Source organism: Stegodyphus dumicola, chromosome 12, assembly GCF_044657685.1.
Source record: "Stegodyphus dumicola isolate Sdum_Otavi_A_Nest chromosome 12, ASM4465768v1".
NCBI classification, from domain to species: Eukaryota; Metazoa; Arthropoda; class Arachnida; order Araneae; family Eresidae; genus Stegodyphus; species Stegodyphus dumicola.
Window position 1 is genome coordinate 114,010,369 of NC_140779.1, and position 26,766 is coordinate 114,037,134.

The following is a 26,766-nucleotide window of genomic DNA, read 5'->3' on the forward strand; positions in this document are numbered from 1 at the left end:
AGCCCTCTATACTTTGCGATGATCAAATAAATAAATTAATTTAAAAAAAGGGGGGCTTTTCCATCCATCAGAAATGCCTCCACGAGCGCATGCTCTCGTACGCCAGAAAATTCTGCGTTTTACGCAATTACTGAAAGAACAGAATTAAAGATTTTGTCATATCTTCCCCTTCCGTAACATAACAATTATAAATTTACATACACTTTCTAAAATATCGATGCATTTCAACGGTTACTTAATAAATACTAAATTAAAGCAAAGAGTTAATATCCAAACACCACAACTTCAGTAATAGAAACTTCAGTTTCATAATAGAGCGCATTTAATTTTAAAATGCCGAGACAGAAAAAAATAATAAAAATGCATCAGCAATTCGAAATTCTTTCTGTTTAATATACTGCAAATTTTGAAATTACTGACACTGTAATTTACACACAAACAACCGCGGAGCAAGATCCTGAAATATGCTATTTCCTCCAACACAAAATAAGCACCTTTACTCCTTGTGAAACGCGCAATTATCATTTGGGTTCTAATCATGTATGAGAACATTACATAGCATCGATACCAAGGCATTTTCTGCTGTACTAGATGTTAAAAGTAACGTTTCAAAAGCTGCCAAAAGAGAAAAAGAGAAATACCATTATTTTCAAACGAGCATATATAATTAATAATTTCGATATGACAAAGCTTTTAAATGCACTTTTCTTATGAGTAGATTTTACACAAATTCACTGTCATGATCTGATGCCGATAATCTTGATTTGGTTTGAGCAAAAGCGCACACATTGTTCAAAATAAGAATAACACAGGATTTTACTTACCAAGAAATTAGTGAATATGCAAGCAATAAATGAGACTAATTCACTATTACCAAACTAAATGAAACAAAGCATTTCAGGAAATTATATCATTTGAAAAGAAAGCCCAGTTAAATTTTCAATAATATATACACAAAATTCACAAAAGTGTGGGCAGTTGAAAGTCTTCTCGAGAGGTTGAAGTAGGGGAAGAGGTCCCTTTTCCCCGGGGTGCTTGCTCCCTCTCAAAATTTGGGATGGAACTGAGGTAAAGTCCGGCTGTGTCACGTGCACTTGTCAACGAAGCATTTGAGACCTTGCCAGGATGAATGCTGTGGGTTGTACTGATCATCGTCAGCAAGATTGGTAACAATATGCTTTTAAAATCTCCTAACCTTCTTCCGTTCAAACCTTAATACCGAAAACGCAGAATGTCATGAGTTTATTGGCATGGGAAATATCAAATTCGCGCATCATTAACACACAAGTTTGGCAATGAGACACTGAACACGATTGATTTTTAGAACTTTTTCGAGGTTAATAAGCACGCTACAAAAATGTTTAGATTGAGGGTGAAGAGAAAAAGGTCACGAAGATTGATTTCCAAAAATATAATAGTTATTGACGCATTACTTATTTGTCTCATAATGTTATATGGTTTAACTTTTGGAACTTCTGGTGTGAAAACAGGATGAAACATATGTTCTGTAAAACTCTGAGTGTATAATAGAAATGAGAATTGGCAAATAAAAATAATTTCAACTAATTGTGCGCCAAATGAAACGACAAATAATGCAATAAAAAGGGGAAATTTTCTTAAATGTCCAGAGATTATTTTACTTCATTCGACAAATTACGCGAATTACGCAACATTCATATGAACAAGCTACTGTAATACCCTGAGACTAACGTTAACTTGAAGCTATACGATTACATGTTTCTTCCATACTTATTAATACATTTACGGTTGCAATTAATTTCTATTCGAAACTGTCAAAAAATTCACTTAATGCTCATAAACATTACTCAACCTAAACACTCGAACTTCTTTAGATATAAAATACATCCAAGCATAATAATTGATGCTAAATTCTCTAAAATATTAGTAACTTTTCTTCCCAAACACCACTTTATGAATAGAATCGTCAAAGTCTTAAATTTTATCTTAAAATTTAACAGACTTTGACGATTCTATTCTAAGTCATCAGCATCTTGACTCCATTGACTGCATCCCATTCATTTTAATACCGTTTAGCATATATTTGTACAAAAACTACTTTTTTTTTTTAAATTATATTTTCCTTTAAAATAAGCATTTTTCGGACTCTGGTCCTGGTTAAACCCCGACTTACGCACGTATCGTCAGTCCCATACATCGTTAACTTTGGGGGTACTGTAGCATTTCGGTTCTGTTAACAAATTATCCGAATTACGTCAAATGCTCAATTAAAATTTTCAAATTATTAAAGTCATTAATAAAATTTCAGTGCAAAATAGTGAGCGTCCATAACGAATTTTCCACCCAAGCAAGATTCTGATTATCTCAACTTCTACTTAAACCTAAACAAATTAAATATATACTGTAAATTAATTGCAGTTGGTACATTCTTTTAACATATAAGTACTTTACGATATATTAAAAAAAACATTTGAAGTCGCAAAAAATAGCATAAGAAAATGATGAAGTAGCAAAAATCACACACACAAATCTTAGTTGCGCAGGTTTGTCAAAATTAGCAAATTTGCGAAAAATCACACCACCTGGCAACACTTTTCCTGCACTGACCCTTTTCAGAAGAATAGTTTATAAGATTTATTATTTTTTGATTGATATTTTTAAGTTTAAAAATACAAAAAAGTTTCAGAAGTAGAATCACAAAATCTAATTGCACAAAAGTTCGTATTTAATTAATCAGATGGCGGTACTAGATACATTGAAGCAATTTCTTTAATATTTAGCATGTTTAAAAAAAACTGTCTCATTCCAAAAAATTTAATCTGTTTGTGACTTTTTCGCAGGAAATTATTGACCGCTTCTACAAAGCAAGAGAGAAAAGTCAATAACACTTGTTTAGTAACAAATTTTATTTTGGAATATTTCTCTCGGATAACTTGTAAGATCCAAAATTTATCGTAACTGTTGGTTGTGCATTAGCACTGAAGGCGAAATGAGTACGTTTTCTCAAGCACAGAATCATAAATCAAAAAGATTAACTACGAAATCTTTATTTAATAGGATAATTTTGCTTAACTTAAGCATAACAAAAAGTAATAATGTTCAAGGACATTAAAATTGAAGCATTCAAAAGAATAACTTACATAGTATCATCATCAGTACTAAATATCATCAGGCTTACCTATTTTAGGCAATAAGAAAAATAAACAGGAATATACTTTGCCATCGTACCTGAAAGAGAAGAAAGTACTACTGGATTAGACCTTTGGCCAGGTACAAGTAGCTAGGGTGAAAATCAAAAATACTGCATTGCACACGAGCTTTACTTTCTCTCGCCAATATATACCTTGGCGCACGTTCGTTTCGTATGCCTTTCGAGTTTCATTATGCAAAATATCTAAATTTATGCTAACAGTAATCATGTGTTCTGACCAGGACATTCTCTTCTAATGCAATCAACACCTCTCGTACCATAACATTTAGATCGGAAAAATCGCAGTTCAGCGGTCAGAGAAAAAACAGTCCTTTTCAATAACGACCAATGACTATCGTGTATTTCCCCCCTCTACTTGTTTTACATGAATTCTTCCTTACTATATGATATATAACTCAATAAACAATTATCAATTTTATTAATACATTTCTTGTAATCAGTGGCATATCGATTATGCCGATGAATTGGCAGAGCGTATTCGACTGCGACCACCATTCATTCCCTTGGTTCATCATATCCTTGAACTTACCGACCCGTTGGAAATCCATAATAATATAGAATAAGTATCACAATTATAACATATTTAACTAGGTCAAAAAGGAAATTATTCCAAATATGTTCTTTTTTTCTCAAATAAATATAACACTTTTACACGAAAACACAGCGACTTAAAACCACAAAAATTAATCTAAACAAATATTTACATTGCTTTATAGCAGTTTAATTAAATCTGCTCACTGAATTAACAATCAAAAGTTACGTAATTAGAAAATTACTGAGGCATATATATTATGTATGTATCAACAGGTTTATACCACAAAATACGAAGTACGGGGTGAATTCGCAATAACGCTTTTACCTCTCCTACCAAAAGCAGGATTTCTTCCAGTTCTTTCTTTAGTATTTTCTTTCATCCTCGCTTCGTAAAATACTGGGAAGAAATTTAAAATTACCACAAAATTTAAATCTTAGATCGATGTTGATTTTATAGATAAACTACGCAATTTCAGGATAGAATGACAATGAGTACCACAGAATGGTTAATTTTCTAATAAAAATTGATGTCAACCTAACCTTTTTCCAGAATTTTGGAGCTTCTTAGCACACCGTGTTTCAAAAAGAATATACGTATTACAAAGTCTTATTTTGTCCAAACTATCGAGCACTGCGCCTCGGCTCGGCTATTGGCGAAATGAATACATAGTCTAGTTTATATTAATAGCCGCTAGATGTCAGTTGTCTTCTGATTTCCGTGGTAACACCGTCACATGTTTAAAATGGCTACTCTGCGGCAGAAATCATTGTGTTCTCGAGTTTGCGAAGTGCAATTCCGTGATTACAGTGCAAAGACGTTTCAAGTTGAAGTACCAAAGTGACCCTCCTAATGAGTGAACATTCGCAGATGGTGTGTATTTAATTATGGCAAAGCACACTAGGGATATCTGCCTCAGGGGGGAGGGATGCCTTCGTGGAGGACTTTCTAAGGGAAACTGGCTCGTATACACGTTACACATGGGGAAAACCACGAAAACGCCCATGCAGCCAGCCCGTTCGCGGGATTCGAACCTCAGACCGAACTACCAGTGTTCAGCGACTTTACCGCTCGGCCGCCATTCGCAGATGGAATCGACAGTTTGTAAATACAGGATGTGTATGTAAAGGAAAACAGCTGGCTGCCCTCGTGTTCCCGACGAAAATGTTGCACAAATTCAAACTGCTTTCCAACGTAGTCCTCCAAAATCAACCCGTCGTGCCAGTCGGGAGTTAAAACTGCCTACAACAAAAATTTGGCGTGTTTTGAGATGTCGGTTGGTTATGAAGCCGTACAAATTACATTTGTTACAGGCTCAGCGTCCTGATGACAAATGCAAACGTGTGGCGTTTTGTAACGAGATTATTGATGCTATTGACAATAATACTTTCGCACAATGCATCGTGTTCAGTGATGAAGTGACTTTTTATGTTAGTGGTCATGTAAACAAACACTATGTTCGAATTTGGGGCCTACAAAACCCACATGCAGACATTGAACATGTATGTATGTATGTATATGTATGAGATTCGCCTAAAATCAATGTATTTTGTGCGATATCCCGATTATCTGTTTACGGCCCATTCTTCTTTGACGGTAACACAGTTAACGGTCAGCAGTATATCGGCTATGTTATAAAACTGGTTTTTTCCTAGGTTGCACGAAGACGACTTTTTCAACAAGACGGAGCATCTTCCCCTCACTGGTGTCGCCAAAATTATCTGAATGAATATCTGAATAAATTATCTGAATGAAACTCTACGGAACCGCTGGATTGGTCGTCAATAAGCTGGCCACTTAGCATGTCTCAGCCGGCCTCAGACGGAGCATCTTCCCCTCACTGGTGTCGCCAAAATTATCTGAATGAATATCTGAATAAATTATTTGAATGAAACTCTACCGAACCGCTGGATTGGTCGTCATTGAGCTGGCCACTTAGCATGTCTCAGCCGGCCTCAGACGGAGCATCTTCCCCTCACTGGTGTCGCCAAAATTATCTGAATGAAACTCTACCGAACCGCTGGATTGGTCGTCAATGAGCTGGCCACTTAGCATGTCTCAGCCGGCCTCCACGATCACCGGATTTGACACCCTGTGACTTCTTCCTGGGAGGGGATTTCATTAAAAGACAACGTTTATGTACCACCACTCCTATAGAACCTGAAGAGGTGAAGAACCGGATCCGTACTGTGATAACATCAGTGACGATGGACATGCTTGCCGAAGCATGGGAAGAATTTGAGTATGGATGTGATATTGTTCGTGTCGCTGACGAGTGACTTATTCATCTGTAATCTGAACTTGAGAGGTTCGTACATATGTGCGCAAAGTTTCATATTCGTATGTCTTACAGCTTAATAAATATATGCAATCGAAATACGTATATTCTTTTTGAAACACGCTGTATATTATTATGGAGAAACTATTTTTATATATCCAATCGAGTGTTAACATCACAGCAGTCTTACTACTAGCTTCCTAGCATCGATAATTCAGACGCTATAACGTAATCTCATAAATAGAACGAAATTTTCGATACTCCATACTACGTTCAGAATTACCGACTGTTTACTTTACTTACGAGTACACAGAAAAACAACCAAATTAATTTATTTTCGGGTGCAATTTTTTTAGTAAAGTACTCGCTAGTGAACATATCCGATATGCTGCTATTTCGAGCTTTTATACTCTATACCATATTTCTTCTACTGCTTATTCATTTAAAAATGACACGGCATTCTACAAATATATCAGTTGATTTACGTTTACAGAAAAAATATCATGCAAACAGAGACATACGGATATTGTATGTACAGAAAAGAGATAACTGGCAAAATTTACGAAACGAGATGTTTAGCTCAAGTTACAAATTACAGGAGGTACTGAAGAAGGAAAGCTGACTAACTACGTCATTCCCCCGAAAACGGGGTGGGTCCTAAAGCTTTACAACAGCTGCGAGACGAAAAAAAAATTAAATACTATAAAAATTTTCTTCCACTTCTACAAATATGAATGACCAAATTCCATGACTAAGCATGCGTTTCTTTTACAATTCATTCTAAGAAATTAGATTTTTCATTATGTAACAGACGTAAATAAATCAGACTTGCATTTTATTTCTCTGCAATTTATTGAAAGCAAAATTTTGAGATTTCACTTTTGAGTACAGCTTTCGGCGGACACTCGCAACTGTTTGGAAAGTGGTTATGCTGTACCGTTCTGTGCTTCGATTGAGCTTTTAACACAGATTTCACCAGATATTAGGCAAGATTTCTCATAAAAACTTTATTTTAGCATTGATTTACTCTTCATTGAATGCGTCATATAATTAAAAGTGTAGACAGAGCAACGCAGTGTCTGTAAAACCAAATTTCTTTATTAACTTTTCCCCAAGATACGCATCACTACATGTTTTTTGACGAGCTTGGGCCAGGACGAGTCATCGTAATTGGGCAACTTTCATCGTAATTACACAACTCTAATGAGAATAAGCAATTGGGGGAACTTCTCATGAAGTGTAGGGCGTAATCCCAATCATTACATCCATAAAAGTTAAAATAAAAGGAACACATCCACACATTCGGACAGCAAAATATATCACGACCTAGAATTTTAATAAAGGTAAAACTTAAAGCTGTTAAAGTTATGATGCGTAATGGATAAAAATCGTGTCAAGAGTACATAACATACACATGTATCCATTCCTGCGACACAAGATAAGCTTAAAACTTATCAAACATCCTGAAATACCTATGAAGGCTTATCTCACACATACCACATTACCATATATAACGACAATTCATGTCATTTCAGTTGCTGTAACAGCAGGATGTGATTTTTGGCAAGAACCGGTTTTGTCAATTCATAAAATTAAAAATTTAAATGCTTACTACCTTTTAATGCTTTTATATAAACTCTTGGCTTCTTACACTTTTATCTTGTTTGCATTTTTTTTAATTAATCACTGGTAAGAAAAATTTTTATTAATTTAAACACAACACAAAAGTTTGCAATAGGAAATTTGGATTACACATTATTAGGTATAAATGATCATGTGTAAGTGGTTTTTCTAAATTTATACCAACCATAATCAAATATTTGCCTCTTTATCTCCCGCCAACCCATATGAACATAGATAAGAGAGGTAAGATAAAATTACAAGAGAATAGAAATGCAAACGAATTTGTAGAAATTAAAATGAAAATTCTTCCAAAAAGTAAAAAATTAATAAAACAAAAATGTAAATGCGCGAGAATTTACTTAAAAATCATTACATACTTTTAAACTTAAAAACCATCCTTATAGTTTTCATAGCTAGCACAACCTAATGAATTGCATAAAAATTCATAATGGCTAAAAATGGGAAACTATACACGTACAGACGCGCAACCATATTTTAACACTTCTTTTTCGCATTTACTAAAAGCAGTCTTCTAGATTTCAGATCTCTTTCATGATGCATCCCCCCCTACAACAAAAAAGAAACTTCAAATTTTTATATCGGAAAAATTTACCTTTAGCTAATGACCAACTATTCGAATAATAATCACGCTCTTTTATAATTTCCAATGTATAGAGAAAAAGGGCATAAGAATTTATGTTTACAGTTAGTCGATATTACACATACACAAAGAAATAATTTTATCATTAAACTTCTCATACTAGAAACCAACGTTCATTTATGACATATTTCAAACATACAGCTTGTATGAATCAACTGCCACAGTTACAGATTCAAACAGCTTTAGTAAAACAAGAAATTATCCGTTGTTTAACAAATGTACAATGTAAAATGCTGCCTATACTTTACGGACAAGAAAGGCGTTTGTTCTAACATTATGAGCTCACTACAGGACAATGCTAGACTTCGTCACATAAAACGTGGGGAGAGAAATGATTTGGGAAAATTCTCTACACAGGCTGCAATAGACCAAAGGGAAGAGAGACAGAGAAAAAAAGAGAGCCATGGCGCCAGCAGGGCCACGGTTCCGTCATCGAAGAGTTATGTTAAACCGCACCGTAATACACACATGCAAGAACAGCCGCTTATCGTCAACTCGCGCGAAGTCGAGAGGAGCTTCAGCCACAGCACGCCTACGCTGACCTCTACAATCAGAAATCTATGGCCAAAGGGCAAAGTCGAAATTGAAGGGCGATGAGATAGGCAATTCAATGTCCATGGGATACGACAACACATGCACACAGTTTTCCGCACTCGACCAAATTTATGACGACTTAGTTTCCACGTTACGCTTCTTTACAGTAATGTACAGGTAAAAGTACAACCTAGACTATTCGAACTGATAGCATAAAAATAGATTAATATAATGCAGCATTTCTAAATCTCTGGTACACATTGATTACCCTCTCCGCCCCCCAAAAAAGAAGAAACTAAAATTGAACTGCATATCGTAACTGAAAAGCTCACAGGCTGGAAATTACATATGGTAATCAACTATCACCCTATCTTTCTCTCTATCACGTTTTCGCCTTATCTTTCTTATAAGGCAATTCTTTGATTGCACTCACGGCTTTTGAGAGAAAACTTATGAGGCAGTTGTGAAAGTTTCTCAATATTTTACTGTTAATTTCACCTTTTTTAGTAGAGAATGATGCTGTTATTGGAAAAGAATTGTTATGCAAAATGAATTACGTTCGCATTTCAAAACTCTGAGGTCAACAAATGAAATCCCATGCATGGAGTCCATTACAAGTGAAAACGCAATAAAGTGGCATTAAATTACAATGCAGTCTTACAATCTACATATGCATATTGAAAGGGTTCACAATAACTGGGGGGAATCATCCAAACTCTAATAGCCTTAAATTAAAAAAATATATAAATAAAGGATGCATACACCACCTGACTTCCTTGTACGGAATATTACATTATACGCATTTTTTTTCCCTGCATTTAATTTAAAAACTTACTGAATTGAATTAAATTTACTTCGTCGATAGCCCATAAACCTCAATAGAATAAATGCGCTTTTTAAAATTCACTATATTTATTTACCATAGCGATACTCTGGGCACTAGGTTGTTTACTTAAAAGCGTTGCATCTCATTCATTTTATAACTCAGAATGCACGAAAATTATATCATTTGAAGAATTATCTAATATTTGCCACATATTCTATTCAAATACTATAATTTCTTTTATACATCGTTTTTGATTTATTAAACAGTTTTTCACAGATGATTCAACACTGCTTACCTCATGCGCATGCGCTGCTCATAAACATGCTCCTCTATCCGAAACAGACTGACGACAGAATTTTCTGCTAATACGAAACTTATTTCCTCGAAATTCATTAGATACATACTCGTATTTCTCATTCAATCAATTTATTTCTCACTTCACGGCACGGCAAAAAAAATAAAAACTCAAAATATCTTTATTAAAAATTGAAAGATACAGAAAAGCAAAACACCAAATACAGTAATCCCCCCCCAATTAAAATTACAGTTTATACGCAAAATCACGCAATTCGGTCAGAGGGCAAGATGACAGATTTTTTGGTGCACAAAACTGAAAATTTACTTTTGGTCTCACTCGGAGCAAAAAGACACTGAAGGCGTAGAAACTGATTTAATTTGTTCTGGATACTATGCCGAGTCAATACATGAAACAATTTAATAACTTAAATGATAATTCCAGAATATGTAGATTAAGCATAATTTAATTTGCAATAACAAAAAAAGTTGTTACTTTGCTGTTGTGAAGCTTAGTTTCTCTAGATTGGCAACAAATCCACAATTCTACCAAGTTTCAAATGTAAACAATTACGGCTGCTATGGCAAAAAAATTACGCTTAGCCGCACTTAACTTTTAAATTGTTGATAATTCTACAACTATAACATACAGGTTAACTAAAGGCATAGAAACCTCAAACAGAAGGTAACAGCAACATAATACAATAATTTTTAAAGAAAAATGCACAATTTATATATTACAATTTACTCGGCTGAAAGTGGATATATATGTAAGAAAACTAAAGAATATGTAAAAGATTAAATAAGCAACGTAAATTTCCCTTCTTTATTCTAAAAATAGTAACCTCTATTTGCACTCCATCATTTTGAGACTATGCCATATGACTCTTACATAAATCTGCTGATGTAAATGGAACTAAAACCCAAGCAGCCAATAGTAATTTTATAGCAGTATCCAATTAATATGCATTCAAAACCAAAACTAACTCAGTCTGAATTAAGCTTTCACCCTGAACATAACGGCACTTGCGTAATGCTTTGGCCTAACTAGAGTGCAGTCTGTTTACTCCATCTTTCTTACTGCAAATTTATGAAAAATGTAAGCTTTTTGGAATATGCACGAATAATGTACCAACTTGTTTGTGGCCACAACATGTTTGCTGAAATAAAAAAAATGAAGATTTAATCCGCCTTCGCCTAGAAATTCCTATTCATTACGGATCAACACTTCTATTGAGTTTTGTTTTTTATCACATATATTTATATACTTTTGGCACAGCCAACTGCAACCAAAAAGGGAGGTGCATATCTACATGTTATAGCAGTCCCACATACAAAATTTCAACGTTCTGAGGCTATTCGTTTTTGAGTTATACATAAGTATGTACATAGACAGCACGAAAAAATCTCCTTTGTATCCATTATAAAACAGTTTTATAATTCATCTGGGGGAATAAAAAAAGAGTATTTTATTCTGTCCTTACATACAGATGTCACACAAAAACATTGTTAAATTGCATTCGATAGTAATCAAAATGGATATTTTTGTTGAAATACGGTACCCGGAATTTTTCGTGATTACAATACTTCCTTTACTTCGTACAAAGAAGTAAACATGAAAGAGAATATAAATTAACTTCTAGTTAGTTAATACCAATATAAAATTTACAGATTTTTAATTGTGTTTAAAAAATTGATTCTGAAAGGGGATAAGAGTAAGGGGTTGAAAAGGGGGTAAGAGAATAATTCAAACACACCATTTACACTTTCATTTAACCAGAAATTTATTCTCTAATATTTTATTTGATGTCAAGTTAGGTTTTTCAGTAACTAGGATAAGATGGAATGTAATATCCATATTTGTTGATTTCTCCTGATTAAAATATGCAGCTAGGGTCTTTATTATTCTACACTTTCTGAAAAATGCTAAATTACTGTTTGTCTTGACTTCAACCGAAAAAAAAAATAGTTTTTTTAGTTTAGATGCACATTTATAATTACAGCACAATTGTGTCAAAACAATTTTTAAATTAAAGATGGAAGACAAGCAAGTGCTTACAAGAAGAATACGTAAAATTGATAAATCTTAGCAGATTAAATTAACTGTAATCTTGTTCCCACACTTATGAAATGTTTAAAATAACAGATCATTCTCTTAGAAATTAAAACTATTCAGAAACTCGCACAGAAAAGTGGTATAAAATTGTTCATTGCGTTATGGCGTATCTTGGCATAACCTTGCACTTTTACTCGCTAACGTATCAACTAAATAGTAGTCTATATAAACTGTTCCTACTAAAATAGCCAAAAAATATAAACTAAAAATACTGAAATTATCACAGATATGTAACATTAATCCCCCCCATAAAAACAGTATATAAACTGTTTTGACCAAAATAGACATAAAGTATATTATTACAAAAAGACATTGATTTCAAGTAATTTAGAATATTAATGTGATACACATATGCAAAATTTTACACAAATATTTCATTAGTCAAGCAGAATTATATATTTTAAATTTATTAAAAATTAATTTGTTTTCCTACATTTCCCACAGTTACCTATCGTTTTTGATTTCCTGACATTTTTTTGCAAATAACTAAAATTTAGTTTCCTTTTTTTCCCTTCTGAGAGGGCTGCATTTATATTTCTCTCTGCTAACAAATTAATGTTCACTGTGATCAGCAAGACATTCTGATGCAGACAATGGGCTTTTCATTTACACCTTTATATATTAGATTACAAATGCAACTCAGCTGGTGTTGGAGGTGAACTGCTAAAACGAACACAAGGTAAAGAGTTTTGGTCAGCTGCCTAGTTATTCTATAATTTATCCCTAAAACATTTAACAGTATGCCTTCAGAGAAATTTTCTGCTTCAAAAGTTACTTTTTTTTTTTTTCCCCGCACTGAAAATAAATATATATTTTATAATCTCCCTATTTAGACTATCATTGTTCTATCACAATAACAGCAATATAATTAAATAAACTTTCGATAGCACACCCATGGAGACAATAAATTTAATCAGTTTTGTAAATACCGAGTCCAGTGGGCTCTCGATTATCCATATGTGGATTATCCTTGTGTGGGGGTGGCCACGCACGCAGACTCAAAGCTATCTGCGAGTGTCACAAAACACACGAGAACAATTTTAGTATGGAGAATGATTTTTCTTTATATAGAAATCACATATTAATATATTTGTAATAGTTATTACATTTTTTTATTTTCTGAAAAGATTTTGAAGCCAAAATATTTCAAATGCAAAATCCTTTAAAAATGACGATTGTGAAAAATAGAGGAAAGGTTCAATAGCTGCTCAATTGAGCTGGACTTTCAATGCTTGAGTTATGTTGATATCATTTCAAATGTCAACACAACAGGCAGAGAACTATACTGAAAATACAGGTGAAAGAAGGTCCGACAATTCATCACATGAGCTGTGAGAGAGCAACATTGAAATCCGACAGATATTTACACATTCTGAAAAACAAAGTAATTACCGATTGTTTTTAAAAAGAAATATATCCATACAATATGCATGAAAACTGATAACTTGGATTATACGTGACCTGCTTCCCCAACATTAGCCGACAATTGCGAGTACACTGAATTTTTGTTTTTCATCTTCTGTCAGTCCACAATTTTTAATGCTTCTGTATAACTGTCTAAATGTATCTGATGGTGTTTTAACAACGTCATACGAATTACAGGTGTTTTCAAGTTACGTAATTTTTGAATGATACATTTTATCTAAAACAAAATTTCAGAGAGAAGGTGAACATTCCACAAATAAGGAAATTCCGGATTTTAGAAAGAAGAGAGGGGGGAAAACATGAAATTCCAGCTATATCTGGACCACAATCACTTTTGCACAGATCAAGGCCCTATTAAGGTTCAAAAGATGAAAGTACGATTTTTATATGACGCCGAAAACAAACAGATAGTAATAATTCCAAAAATCCCGTCTCTATGAACTCATCAAAAACACTGAATGAAATACTGCTATCTAACAAGCAGAAAAACGGGTTCCCACAGAAAAATGAGGGTGTAAGAAAACTTTATGCTAACCTCCAATCAAACGGCAGACCTTCCAAGAGTTCCCATGACCAAGGACTCCTCCTTGGCGTCCCCCCGAAATGGGGAATGAAGAAACAAGTTTAAAAGATGCCTGCCTCCCTCAAAGGAAAACTGTTGAGGAATGTCGGGCATGCCGACTCAATCACAAGAGCCATCACTCACGTTTTTAAGCTGCTCTTTTCTTAACGCAATGCCGATAGCATTTTATTTATTTATTTAATGTACCTGCAGAGAAGCGGTTTTTCAGTGAACCTCACTTTCCCTTGGGCCGAATAAGAATCTTTGAATGAATATTAACCTACGGTGTGTTAGATACTAACGACAAGGAATCGTATCGTTAGTATCTAACTTTGGATAAATTCTGCTTGATAATCTATCAGAGAAACTTCAAATTATATATATATATATATATATATATATATATATATATATATATATATATATATATATATATATATATATATAGGTACCCTCCTCCAACAATATTTTTAAGAACGAATCTAAGTTTTATAATAACAATTGAATTTATTTAAACGGAACACTATCCAAACATGCAGACAATTAAGTGCTTTATAAAATTTTGACGCACTTTCTTACCAATAACATCCCAATATTAAACACTTCCCAAAAAATGCAATTCATTTTGTTTTCATCTGCGTAAGGAAAATGAAAACAGCATTAATCAAACTTAAAAAAGTCAAGTATTTTTAGACATTTCACTAATTACCCATCCTGCCTCCACTACTATTCAGAAAGTAGTACAACTGACTTAAGCGACGCAAATTCTGGAAGATATGAATATGGAGCTTCTACATAGACATATATTTATATGAATTTATACATAAGGAAGGCAAAACAACCTTTAAAAAAAACTGAAGACGAAATGCATTTTGAAGTAACCAGCAGAGAATACCATTCAGGTCCAAGAAAATTATTTTTAAAAACTTTCCTGTCGAAATCAAAATTAAGCATGAAAAAATGTGCATAGCATACGCAAGAGGCAACACAAAATTCCAGTTAAAGAAAGACTGCAAATATAATGTGCATAACCTTGAAATGTCAAAAACCATTACTTTAAAAAGACTTCAAATTGAGTTTTTTATAACGCATCATACGTATTACTAATCTGGTTATAACATGATTCTGGGGTTGCATACAGTTTTCTATTTTCCTTGAATTTTATATTGATGACTATATTGTAGGTAACAAAGCATTTATGTATGATAAAATGTATAGGATAAATAGAGTAATCGGAAAAATAGGCTGAAAGCAAGAAAAAAAAAAAAAAAAAAAAAAGGAAATAAGTGAAATCTGAACACTTTTCAGATGACACTTAACTTTTTTTTAAAGGGTTCATCATCACTTTGACATTTAGTGATATCAATAAATGTTCTAAAATTACATGCGGAAGTGATGTTCTAAATTAAGACAAATTAAAAATGGTTGGAAATCCGGAGATTTACCTTAAGTCCAGAAGATGAGATTAAAAACTTGGGATATTGTGGTACAACTGGAAGGGCTGCTGCTCTTGATACTTTAGAACCAGCAAAGTAATGCATGCATATCGCTTAAGCAAAATAACAATATACAAATAACATTAAAAAAAAACTTAAAAACAATGCTTTTATCATACATAAGATACTTTAAACTGTAATCAACTTTAGTAAATTTCAGAATTTTTAGCATTATTCTAATTGCAATTTCACATATTCTACTGTTTTGCAATTTTTAGCATAACTTGCATTTTACACTCCTTGCAATTAAATACCTTATAGTTAAAACAGGGTCTAAAATACAGCAAAGTTTCTAAGAGATTAAAGGACATTTTGAAAGCTTGGATAAAATTGGTAAAATTCCGTAACTTTCAAAAAACTGCAAAGGTAGTTTAAGAAGTATAGCCCAACGATATGGTCCTCAAATAGCGTATATTTTAAGGATGTATAACAAACAGTACTTACAAATGAAAATAAAATACATCGCACAGGTGCAGGGAAGTTGAGGAACTTGTTTTTATTTTGAATTTGCATACATAAAACAATCCTGAAAAACAAACATTAAACATGAACTTTGATCAGTAAACAAAGTGCGCAATCGTATCCACCTGCCACCCCCATTTTCCCCCTCCTCTGCAAGTACGGCCGCTTTTATCTGCTCCTAAAGTTAACTAGAATATTAATAACATCGAAATTCAACTGAAAGGCATTATGGTCGCACAGTTTCCAATAATATGAATATTGAATTTATAAATTCTTCGAATAATTCCTGCTTTTCTCGTATAATTTGATTTAAAATTTAATTCTATAACAGCATTTATAATAATTTGAAATAACCCACTACGCAATTTAGAAGCATTTACGTAATATCATTTTAAAAAATTGGACGCAATAAATGGAATTTTTTTCAGTCGCAAATTAATAATTCGGAAAATGATGCAGATGTACTTGGACCGCTGAAAAAAATCGTGAAAAATCAGGTGAAAAAAAGATAAAAAAAAAAGTTCTTGCCTTTTAAAATATTTTGCGGAGTAATATTTCATTGAATTTTTTCTTGTAACTGAAAACGTAACATGCACATTACTTCTATTTTCGCAATATTTTTGTAACAGAAAGGCATATGCTTTCAATTTCAAAAGAGTTTTAAAAACGGAAACACTCATGGTTTTGCATCTTAATTTTTAAAAAAAATTTTTCCAGATCTAAATTTTTATGATCCCTTTGTCTATGCAGTTATACTTATAAAGTAATGTATTCATAATAGGAAAAAAAGCGCAAAAGATTCGACTTCCGTAAGAGAGAAAACAACCGAAATACATTATTTTCTGTTTACGGGCAAGTTACAAAATGGATTTGTTACACCCCTTATAGATGCCATTTAATGAACTATTTGTGATTTACTATTGTGATTCTTTTAATTTATAAATTTTAACTGGTATAAAAGTACGTCATTATCATGAAAATTTATTATTAGAATCATAATGTAATAATCATTCAAGAAATTTATTAAACTAAAAATATTTTAATTCTACTTTTTTCGAACTACACAAGGTCCTGTGCAAGACAGAATCAAACTGACTTTTTAGGCTCGCTTTTTTAAAAAGCTGAACGGTCATATTGATTCTTACTTTATTCATGGCAATAGACGGGTATTAGTTATCGGCTCGAGTAAATAGGGATGATGTGTCTTTATTCTTCTCGTCTGAACGTTGGTTTCCAAGACCGACAACAAAATAAACGTATGTAAGAGAAGTGCAGGAAAGCATGGAAAATTCTGAGTACTTTCCTTACTTTATATTTTCTCTTTCTTACGTAATACATATATCTTAAAATTAATAGGCACTCTTCCTTTAAATTACTAAATATAAACAAAACGAAAAGGACACATAAATAATGTCTTAAAAAATAATTAGGCGTACGATTGTTACTCATTTGGATAATTTACTGCATCTAGGAGTAAAATTCCTTAGTATTGTCCGTTTGGCTCCCCACACCCCCCTACCGCATTGTATTTCAAGACAAATCTGACCGCTTTTCAGGCCTCGCGAAACGATCAGTATTATAATCGATATTTTCGACAAAGTTCATACAGCTCATTTTGTAATTGCACCAACGTTCGTGTAGCGTTTTGGACGTACAAAAATAATGTACGCAATATTACATGCGGGAAGGAGGTAAACTTTATATTGGAGGATTTTAATGCCTAGTTTTTCACCACCGCAGGTCAAGGACTACCTGTACACCGAAACTTGCCCTAAGTTAAATTAAACATAAATCAGAAGTTGTAAATCCTCAAACGCATCAAGTTTTAGTCTTATTTTCTGCTTCTCACGCTGATTTACATTTTCATTTTTACTGCAAATTTTAAACTGTTCCCTCACATTATTTATAATCAATAATAAATGACTTACCGACAAATGCACTTTCGTATGCTTTCAATAATTAGTAAATTATCAACAACCGTAATTCTTCAAAAATTTTCTTTGCATTAAATAAATACTACTTTTCAGCACCACTTTTTTTTTTTTCGCTTGGGGGCAGGGACATCATCAGGGAAAACTATGTATCTTTATTTTGTTAAACAAGGTAACATTTCCTCTTATATGCATATAAAAGGATTTTTGTGCAGAGACCGAATTCGATTTTCCCTTGAGTTAATAGTTTTTCTTCTTTAAATTCCCCTTGACTTAGAACAGAGCTAATTCTGAGTTCTTACAAGCAAGCACGCCGGAGAAGTAGATTATAAAAAGTTGAAGTAAGTTCGGGTGGGTGCCCGGAGAAGACTCTAGAAAGCAAGAGGATGCGGCCAGTGACCCAAAGTGGCATTTTATTCCCCAGAGGGTAAATTTCTCAGGAATACCTGTGCGTACCGACGGCGGATGGTGAGGGGGGAGTTCTCGAGTAGGCTTGGTTTTGGTTGGATGTCGGCGGGTCTTTTGAAGAATGCCGCCGCCATGAACTGGCGAACAGAGTTCAGGCCGAGCTAAAATAGGTTTTCTATCTTCAAACCGACTAATATTTCGAGCTTTTGCACAATACGATGCGATAAGAATGGAATTCGTATAATTCACTAGAAGCAGTTTTCAGGAAGCACTGAAACATCATCAGACGTACGCTGACGAAATAAGCATAAAATTTTACCCAAAAGTACGTTTTAAAATAACACTTTTTTAACCCTCCCCCCCCCAAATCAAAGATACTGAGAAAAAAAAAGGGAGGTAATTTTTTACCATGATGAAACATTCGACAAACTAACAAGTACAAATATTTAGTTCACAATAAGCTATCACAGTTACTCAGGTAGGAAACAGGTACGAAAGGAGTCTTCATATTTTTGGAAAGACAATAAATGCAAAGCAAAATAACGAATTCATAGCTGCTTATCTTGAAATATAAAAAATTAGGACGTCCTAGTCCAGCACGGCAGGTATGCAAATTAACAAATTTGATTAGAATTATCTTACAGTGCATAAATCGGAACAATAAACTAGTTGAAACGTGCTCTTGATTTAAAATAGTGTTTTAAATTTTTACTTTTAAGTTATGTTTCTTATACAGTTTCCGGCGATTCAGTACTTTTCTGAAAATTTTAACACTGATGAGAACCAAAGTAGAGAAGAAAAGCTTAGCTTTCACACACATTGAAAATAAAATTAATATGCATATAATCGAAAAGCAAATGCGACAGAAAAAAAATCAGGTGTCCTCCGGTTTTAATGGAACGACTAGGAGCACTGCGCGTTTGAAATAAAATACTTTTTGACATTAAAAATGTTCTTTAAACATAACACCAAATTTATACATTATCGTTTGAATTTGATGTTCGATTATCAGCGATTTAAAAGCAATAAACGTATTCTCTTAGAATTACATTTTTTAACGATACGCCTAATTTATGCAATTTCAAATGGTAATTATAAACATTTGCAGCACTATTATAACGTATAAAAGATGCCTCAGCGACATTTTATAAGAGAAATTCTCAATTACACATGAGCCTCAATAAAAGTATTAATTCTAAAACACCGACTTCATGATGCTGCTAAGATCAAACTTAGTACTAAAGTAGCTAAGCCTCGATCATGAGAACCTTAAACGCAAGTACCATTTTACTTGCTTTTATGGTTTGACGACAACTTCAGACGCTTAAAATCCGGTGCTCTTTGCTTAGAGTCTTTTAGGGGCAGCAATGGAGAAAGGGGACAATCTAAAGAACGAACATACAAACAAAATACGATGCCCAAAAAGAAAACAAAGTTAGATATAAACGGACAAGCCGCGCACTCTTATTAATATTGCCACCTCAAAAGTTTCTGAAATTGCAATAAAAAACGTGCATAAAAACTTCTCTATGGGAATGATTTTACACACGGTTTTCTGTAAACAAGAACTTAAAATTTCTATGAAAAATCATATGACATAATTACAAAATTAAGTTTTAAATGTTGAATACATATTTTTCAAGCTTGAATTGAAAAATTAATTAAAAAAATCAATTTCCAAACACAAGTGAGTAATTTCAAACTTTTAGTACATATTTCAAATGATACAGAATTTAACCTTTGCCACTTAACACAGAATGATTTCAATCAATTCGCGAACAAAAGACCTAACTAAACTTACCTTTAGCTTACAATGAAATTTTTCCCTCAATATAACTAATTTCGTATCAACCAAAATTGCAACGCAGTGTTCTTTTACAGCTCACAACAGAGAAAACTTTAAACTCTTTCTGAAAAACATACAGGCGCAGGAGACTTGGTAAGCAAATTTAAGATTAATTTATGCCCATCCACTGTGTAACACATGTACTTTGGTTCCTTATCTCTGTCTTAAACAAGAATATTGTTTTCGGGTGTAATCTGTTATTTTGATACTGCACTCAAAAAAAGCTCGATTTACCGTGAGGCATTAAATTCTTTGTATAAACTACACAGAAGCCCGGTTTTGGAAATCAAATAACCATAAGATTCGTCCTCTTCACACCTCTTAGGCTGAATATTGTACTGCTTTTCTTCTGATAACTGCTCTTTAATATGACCGTAGCAAATTCCTTTAAACTGAATGAGTTTTATTATTTTAATTCATCATTTCCTGAAGCTACTAATTCCGGGTCCAACATAAAATCAAATAAATATATTCTAGTTGCTTTGAGTACAACGATGCCTCCGTTATGAAGGGGTCAACACACTCTATACTACACTCAGCAATTATCTGGTTATCAGTTAAGATCCCATACGATCTTTGAACTGATTCTGAAACAAAAATACTTTTCACATTTTATTGATACTATTAACAAACACTATGCTCTGCAAATCAGAATGAAGCACGGCCTAGCAAAATAAGTAATCAGAAATTCAAATTGCCTTTGTTTCAGAAGACACGTGGGAACAGCAACATTCAGGCTATTATAAAAATGGCATCTAGGGCATGAATGAGTTTATGAACATTGATTTACGGTTACAAAAAAAGTTTTATTTACTTATATTTTAACCATATAATTAAAAAAACACTAAAATATAATTTTTATGTTATACAAAATGTTTGTTAACTGATGCTCCATTTTTTTTAAACTACATATACATGTTTGCAAACTACACTGTATATAAATAACTCGATCATCAAAGATAATTTAAATCCACGGGTTATTTCCAGTCTCGGACATCGTATATCATTTTCTTCCCAACATAGGGAAAATAGGCGCACCAGCAGTCGAGCGAAAAGCCGCTGAATACTGGTAGTTTTGGTCTGGAATTCGAATCCCGGCAAACGGGCTGACTACATTGGTGTTCTCATGGTTTTCCCCTACTGTAACATAGACAAGGGGCAGTTTTCCCTTAAGAATCCCTTCACGGGGAGCCCTCATTTCCGTGTAGTTCTTAATGGGGGGTGTAAGTAATTAATGGGGAAATATTTCACCCAATAACCTTTCACCTCAGCGTCCCTTTTTAGCCATTTCTTGTTCTCATTACAAATTACTCATTATTAATATTAGTCAGTTAATGCCACTCAACCCAGACTTAACAATATAGCAGTACAGTAAAACAATAATTCTAAGTGTCTAATGATTTTAAAGAAACATGTGCGCCTGGCATGGAGTTGCTTACTTCATTGTTCTCTATTCGGATACTCACCGGTATTTTTTTATTTACAATTAACGGCAGCAAATAATTTAAAGTTTAGAACTTCAGCAAAGAGCTAAATAATTATAATTAAGGTGTATATTTTATTCTCGCAACCTTTACGTATTTAACTACTCCGCAATAATCACAGGTCTGAATTTTGATCAAACCAACTACATTACAAAAATTCTTTGATGGATAAGCTTGGAACGCACGGTTGAAATGTTATTCGGGTTTTTTTTTTTTTTTTTTTTTTTTACATAAAATCTAGTGTATCTCAGACCTTAGCATTTGTTTCATTATAGCAAAATATTTCTTCAGGTTTTCAACCGAATATGAAGTGGCATTAATATAAACTATGCACATTAGAGAAAGAATAGATTTAGATATATAACTTAAACGATCTAGAATAAAATAAACTTATTACGGTAAATTAACGGATATTAAACATTTGGGAATGAAAAGGGGCAGAGAAAGCCAATGAAAACATGCCGGTGACAATATCTTTTATTTACTTTTAATCAGTCAGCGAATTTTCATCAAATTACGTTTTCGATAAATGTATTTTCACAAAGCGTGAAAATATACAAGTTTCATAAAATGCAAGAATATATGCAATGCAAGAATTTGAAATTGGTTACATGTAACTTTAAAAGAAATTTCACCATTGATAGAAAATAAGTCATTCGTGACTCAACAATTAATTGAGGTTTGTTCATGCTCGGGTTCACTTCGCTAATACTAAATTTACCGAAATGATTTTTCAACTCCTCATTACAGTTCCACTGATGATCCGAAAGAATTATTATCACTTTCGACCGTTTTATATCTCATTCAAGGCATATGACGATTTAAATAAGAAGTTCATTTCCTCGTAATAAAAGACCGGAAATGTCCCATCTAAGAGGCGTTTCCTGTTGTAAAACCAAACGACATTTTTACAATAAAGGAAAGTATGATGTTACAGTTACACAGAACACTTTCGGTTTGTGTCCACACATACATAAAGAAGCAGATAACTCGATTCTACAAAATTTTTGACTAAAAAAGTTCCATAGGTTCTTTTAACGCATAGTTGGGCATTCAGTTATTACACTTAAAATCTATCTACTTCCCTTAATAATACATAACATTCAATTTACAAGCTGTAAAATTAAGTACTCTATTAACAAACAGCAGAATATTTAGTTACTAACAATATATAAGTTATATTATTTAAAAATTGGCATTTTAGGCATAATTAAACATTAAAATGGGAAAAAATTTATCGAACTTTAAAATGAGTTTTAAATCACACAATTTATAATAATAGTAATGTTTTGCAAGAATTGGAGAAAATTCATTTCATCCATTAATTTCGTACACTACGTATTTAGTGTAATGCCTTAATTTCAGGCTCCAATGCCACAATTCATTTTTGGTCCAGTGTCATGCTACACGGACTAAAAATACTGAATTGCAAGGTGCAAGTTTGGAAAAATCTTTAAGCAGTTATGATAAAATGCTAATGCAAAATACAATTAATATTCAGAACTCAAAATTTAAGAAATATTTAGGCTGCTTGAGAAATTTTTAAAAAATGAATTAAAATGTTTTATATCTTACTGGCAAACTGAAATTCAAATTTCAAAATGGAGAAGGAAAAAAAAGGAACCTGAGAAGAAATTTACTAGAAATCGTTATGTAGTTTATTTTATGTATCTATACCTAAGTCTAGTTGCAATAACTGCAGATGGCTGAATATTAAGAATAAGAGGCAATATTTTACTTACCAGTACGTATCGACGTAGCCATTCCAGGAATCTGGAGATTCCTTAAGGGGGGCTTCATTAGGTTCTCAGGGTGTCCTTGGGTATCCAAAATTTCAGTTCTTCCAACCATGGGTTAAAGCTGCTACCCTCCTCCCTCTCATCTTACCCTGAGCCCGCCCGATATCTTTGGCACCATGCCAAGAGAAAGGAATGGGAGGACACAACGATGCTGGCGCCTCCTGTTGAGAGAGGAAAGGAACAAGCTCACAGGCTCGTACTACTTCGCCTCTCTTCCCGCGGTAGGAAAGTGGGAGGTTTTCAATGCATTATGAATGGGAGACAGATGTTTGCGGAGGCAGTTGTGACTCATCCGGAGCAGTACACAAGCCAGTATTCGTCGTCCGCCACGATCCCAGCAAAAGTAAACGACCACTTCCTGTATGGCTCCTTGGAGGCTCCGGTGTCGAACAGCTCGTCACATCAGAGGAAATCGCAATTAAGCTTTTCCTAAACGACAATATCCGGCGTCGATGCACACGCGCGCTGAGGGAAACCCAAATCTTAATCATAGAAGCAATCTCATGGGATGTCGTAGAAATAATCCAAAAAAGTAAGATATCCACTTTCCAAAACATCTTTCCAAATGACCTTTTTATATCATACAACACAAATAATTCCATTAAAATCTGTTACACGACTTCTTGTAAAAATCAACTTCAGCTTTCTGTCAATTAATTTTACGTCTCATCCACATAAGTCGATGGCAGTACAGGCATAGTCATTGAATAGCGAATACCCACGTGACTAAACGACAGAGTACTATGAAATTACTCCTGTTACGTTTTTACACTAGAGGCACCTGGTAGTTTACTATATATGTCCTACAGTATCAAAACTTCAGTACATCAAATCATTCAGCTTTGCAACACATGAATAAACATTTCGAGCATCTGATCTTAAGCGTGATAACGGAGCATGAAACTCGCCGGGTATAGCATGGAGACCACGGAAGGAGAAGACTGCCGCGGAGATCGGGAGGCAAAGCCCGCCAAAGAAGTAAGACAGAATCGTCCAACCACAGTGTTCCCGCCAATTCTAGCCGTCCATTCAGAAACCTTCGTGAGCGATAGGAAAAGGGAAAGAATGGGAGGGGGAGCACAGGGAGGGAATAAGGTTTGAAATCATGAGTCGGGATGGAACGGGCGGAGGAGGAAGGGGAAAGAACCTCGGTCGCGGTTCATTCACAAGCGCCCAGTCCATTAGAGATGGGCCGGTACTGAAGCTATGGCAAAGAGGGGGATAGAGAGTTTCTGAGGATGGCAGAGAGGAAAGGGGGGAGCAGGAAGTTGGCGCAGAGATGAGGGGAGGAATCTTTGGCGTCGTCCATTCCTAGAGTGCATGAGATGAGTGAAGTCGAACTCTCATCATAATTCTCGGGCGAAGGGTAGTATCATTAACATACTTGGGCTTCATTACACTGAAACATACGCGGCCGTTGACCCACATTGGGAAAACTTTCTTCGCCGTTGAGTTTAATCTTAACCTCCGGACTTCTCGCGAGCGCTGTTCACACACAGATCTAAGAAACCGGATAAGGAGAGTCACTGATATAAAAAGATAACAGCATACGCATCTACAGTAAGAAGTCACTGAGAATTAATTACGTAAGGGGCTGATGTGTATACTGTAAAGCCCCTGTATTGCTTTCAATAATTAGATTTAACAAAATGTGACAACACGTACTGTTTATATATCAAGAAACATACTTTTGATACAGCTATATGTCCATATCAAGCAAATTTCAGTTCCTTATCCGAGGTTACAAATCAATTCAGTGGCTATAAAATTACGCACGCATTTGTATATATTAGAAGTTAATTACTGTTACTATTATTTATGCTACTCTTGAACTATTTATCGACAAACTCGTAATATCCGCATCTTGCACCAGAATTTATAGATATGTTAAATGTAAGTGGACAAAATTTTTTATTTTTAAATAATATATTTTGGGTAACACCTTGATTTACAATAATAATGGGCTATTCATTTACAGAATGATGAAAATAAAAATGAGTTATGAATCAAAGTGATAAAGCACCCACATAGTTAGGACTATAAACATAACTATTTCAGAAATTATTTTGAGTTATTTGTAAGGTGAATACACGAAATTTGCAAGACTGGTATTTTCCAGTCTTGCAGATTTCTTTGCTCCTGATGAAGACTGACCTATATCTGTTTGCCCTCGAAATCGACTGAGTTAGTGACTAAATTTAAGCCAAACACAAGGTAGTTGCTTTGCTAATTTTATGTTTCTCTTCTGTTTTCATCCTGAATTAGATAACAAGGAAGAGAGAGCCTCACTCTTCTTTTATACAGGAGAAAAAAAAAAAGAAAGTTAATTAATTAAGATTCACTCACCATAATAATCTATTCTTTACAGGATTATAAAATAAACCAACAGACATTCTGGGATCGCCTATCTTAAGCAGAAATAGCACTTTGATTTTTAGAACATGAATTCTCAAATTAGTGGTTGTTTAAAAAAAAGAGAGAAAGGACGACAGCAACGTTAATTATTTTTGTGAGAATTACGTAAAAACTATAACTGATCAATTACTATATTGACTATAGTACTTTGAAAAAAAAAAAGGGGGGAGGGACTACCTAGAAACCTTTACATTGTTTTTTATTCCTTTTTTCTTTACATAAATAATTCACTTTTAGAAAGAATTCCATCCGTTTTGAAATGCTTATAAATCTTATTAATAGGTTACAAATTTTATTAAACATTGTTTTACCTTAGGTCACGAAAAACTGAGTAAAAGAAAGGTTGCGAATAAGCCGCCCAACCGGTATAGTGGTTAGCGTCGCTGACTGCCGTGCCGAAAGGCGCAGGCTCGAATCCCGGAGAAGGCATGGATGTTTGTAAATGTATAGTGTCGGTCCGGCATGGCGCCACTCTAAATATGCGGCGAGCCGAAAGTTCTCTTGTGTGATTTGGTGGAAGGGTAGAGGTGGTGGTAATTTCGTGGGCTTGACTGACTACGTCAAACAAGCGAGCATAAGCAACAACAGATATAAAAATTACAAGCAAAATTATGTATCTATCTTGCCACGCATCGTCTACTATTAACGAGACTTTTGAACATAAGACGCATACCTTTTTAAATACTAACAAAACATGTTTACATAGTTGTATGAAAAAAATCTGTAGGGAGGGAAAACGCGATAATTATAAAGCAAAGATCTCTGCTGAACCACATCGTCGTTTCCGCACACGTTTTATGGAAATTGAATATCTTCATACACTGAAAATATATCATTCATTATATAAGGAGAACATACTAATTAATGAACTATGCAAAGGTTAA

At 33.9% G+C, this 26,766-nt stretch overlaps 1 protein-coding gene across 7 annotated transcripts in view; it reads right to left on the bottom strand.

Moving 5' to 3' along the window:
• The window catches only part of LOC118200813 (serine/threonine-protein phosphatase 4 regulatory subunit 1-like), a 236,199-nt gene that overhangs the window by 58,143 nt on the left and 151,290 nt on the right, over nt 1-26,766 (bottom strand). Inside the window, exon 1 of one of the 7 annotated variants that reach the window (XM_085806820.1) lies at nt 23,411-24,425. The exons of 5 other annotated variants lie outside the window; for them this stretch is intronic. In XM_085806820.1, coding sequence (XP_085662946.1) covers nt 23,411-23,519 — 109 coding nt within the window. In that variant the 5' untranslated portion in view covers nt 23,520-24,425. Of the gene's footprint in view, nt 1-23,410; nt 24,426-26,766 lie in introns of those variants that run through there. One more of the 7 variants, XM_035372782.2, reaches the window with a different exon arrangement.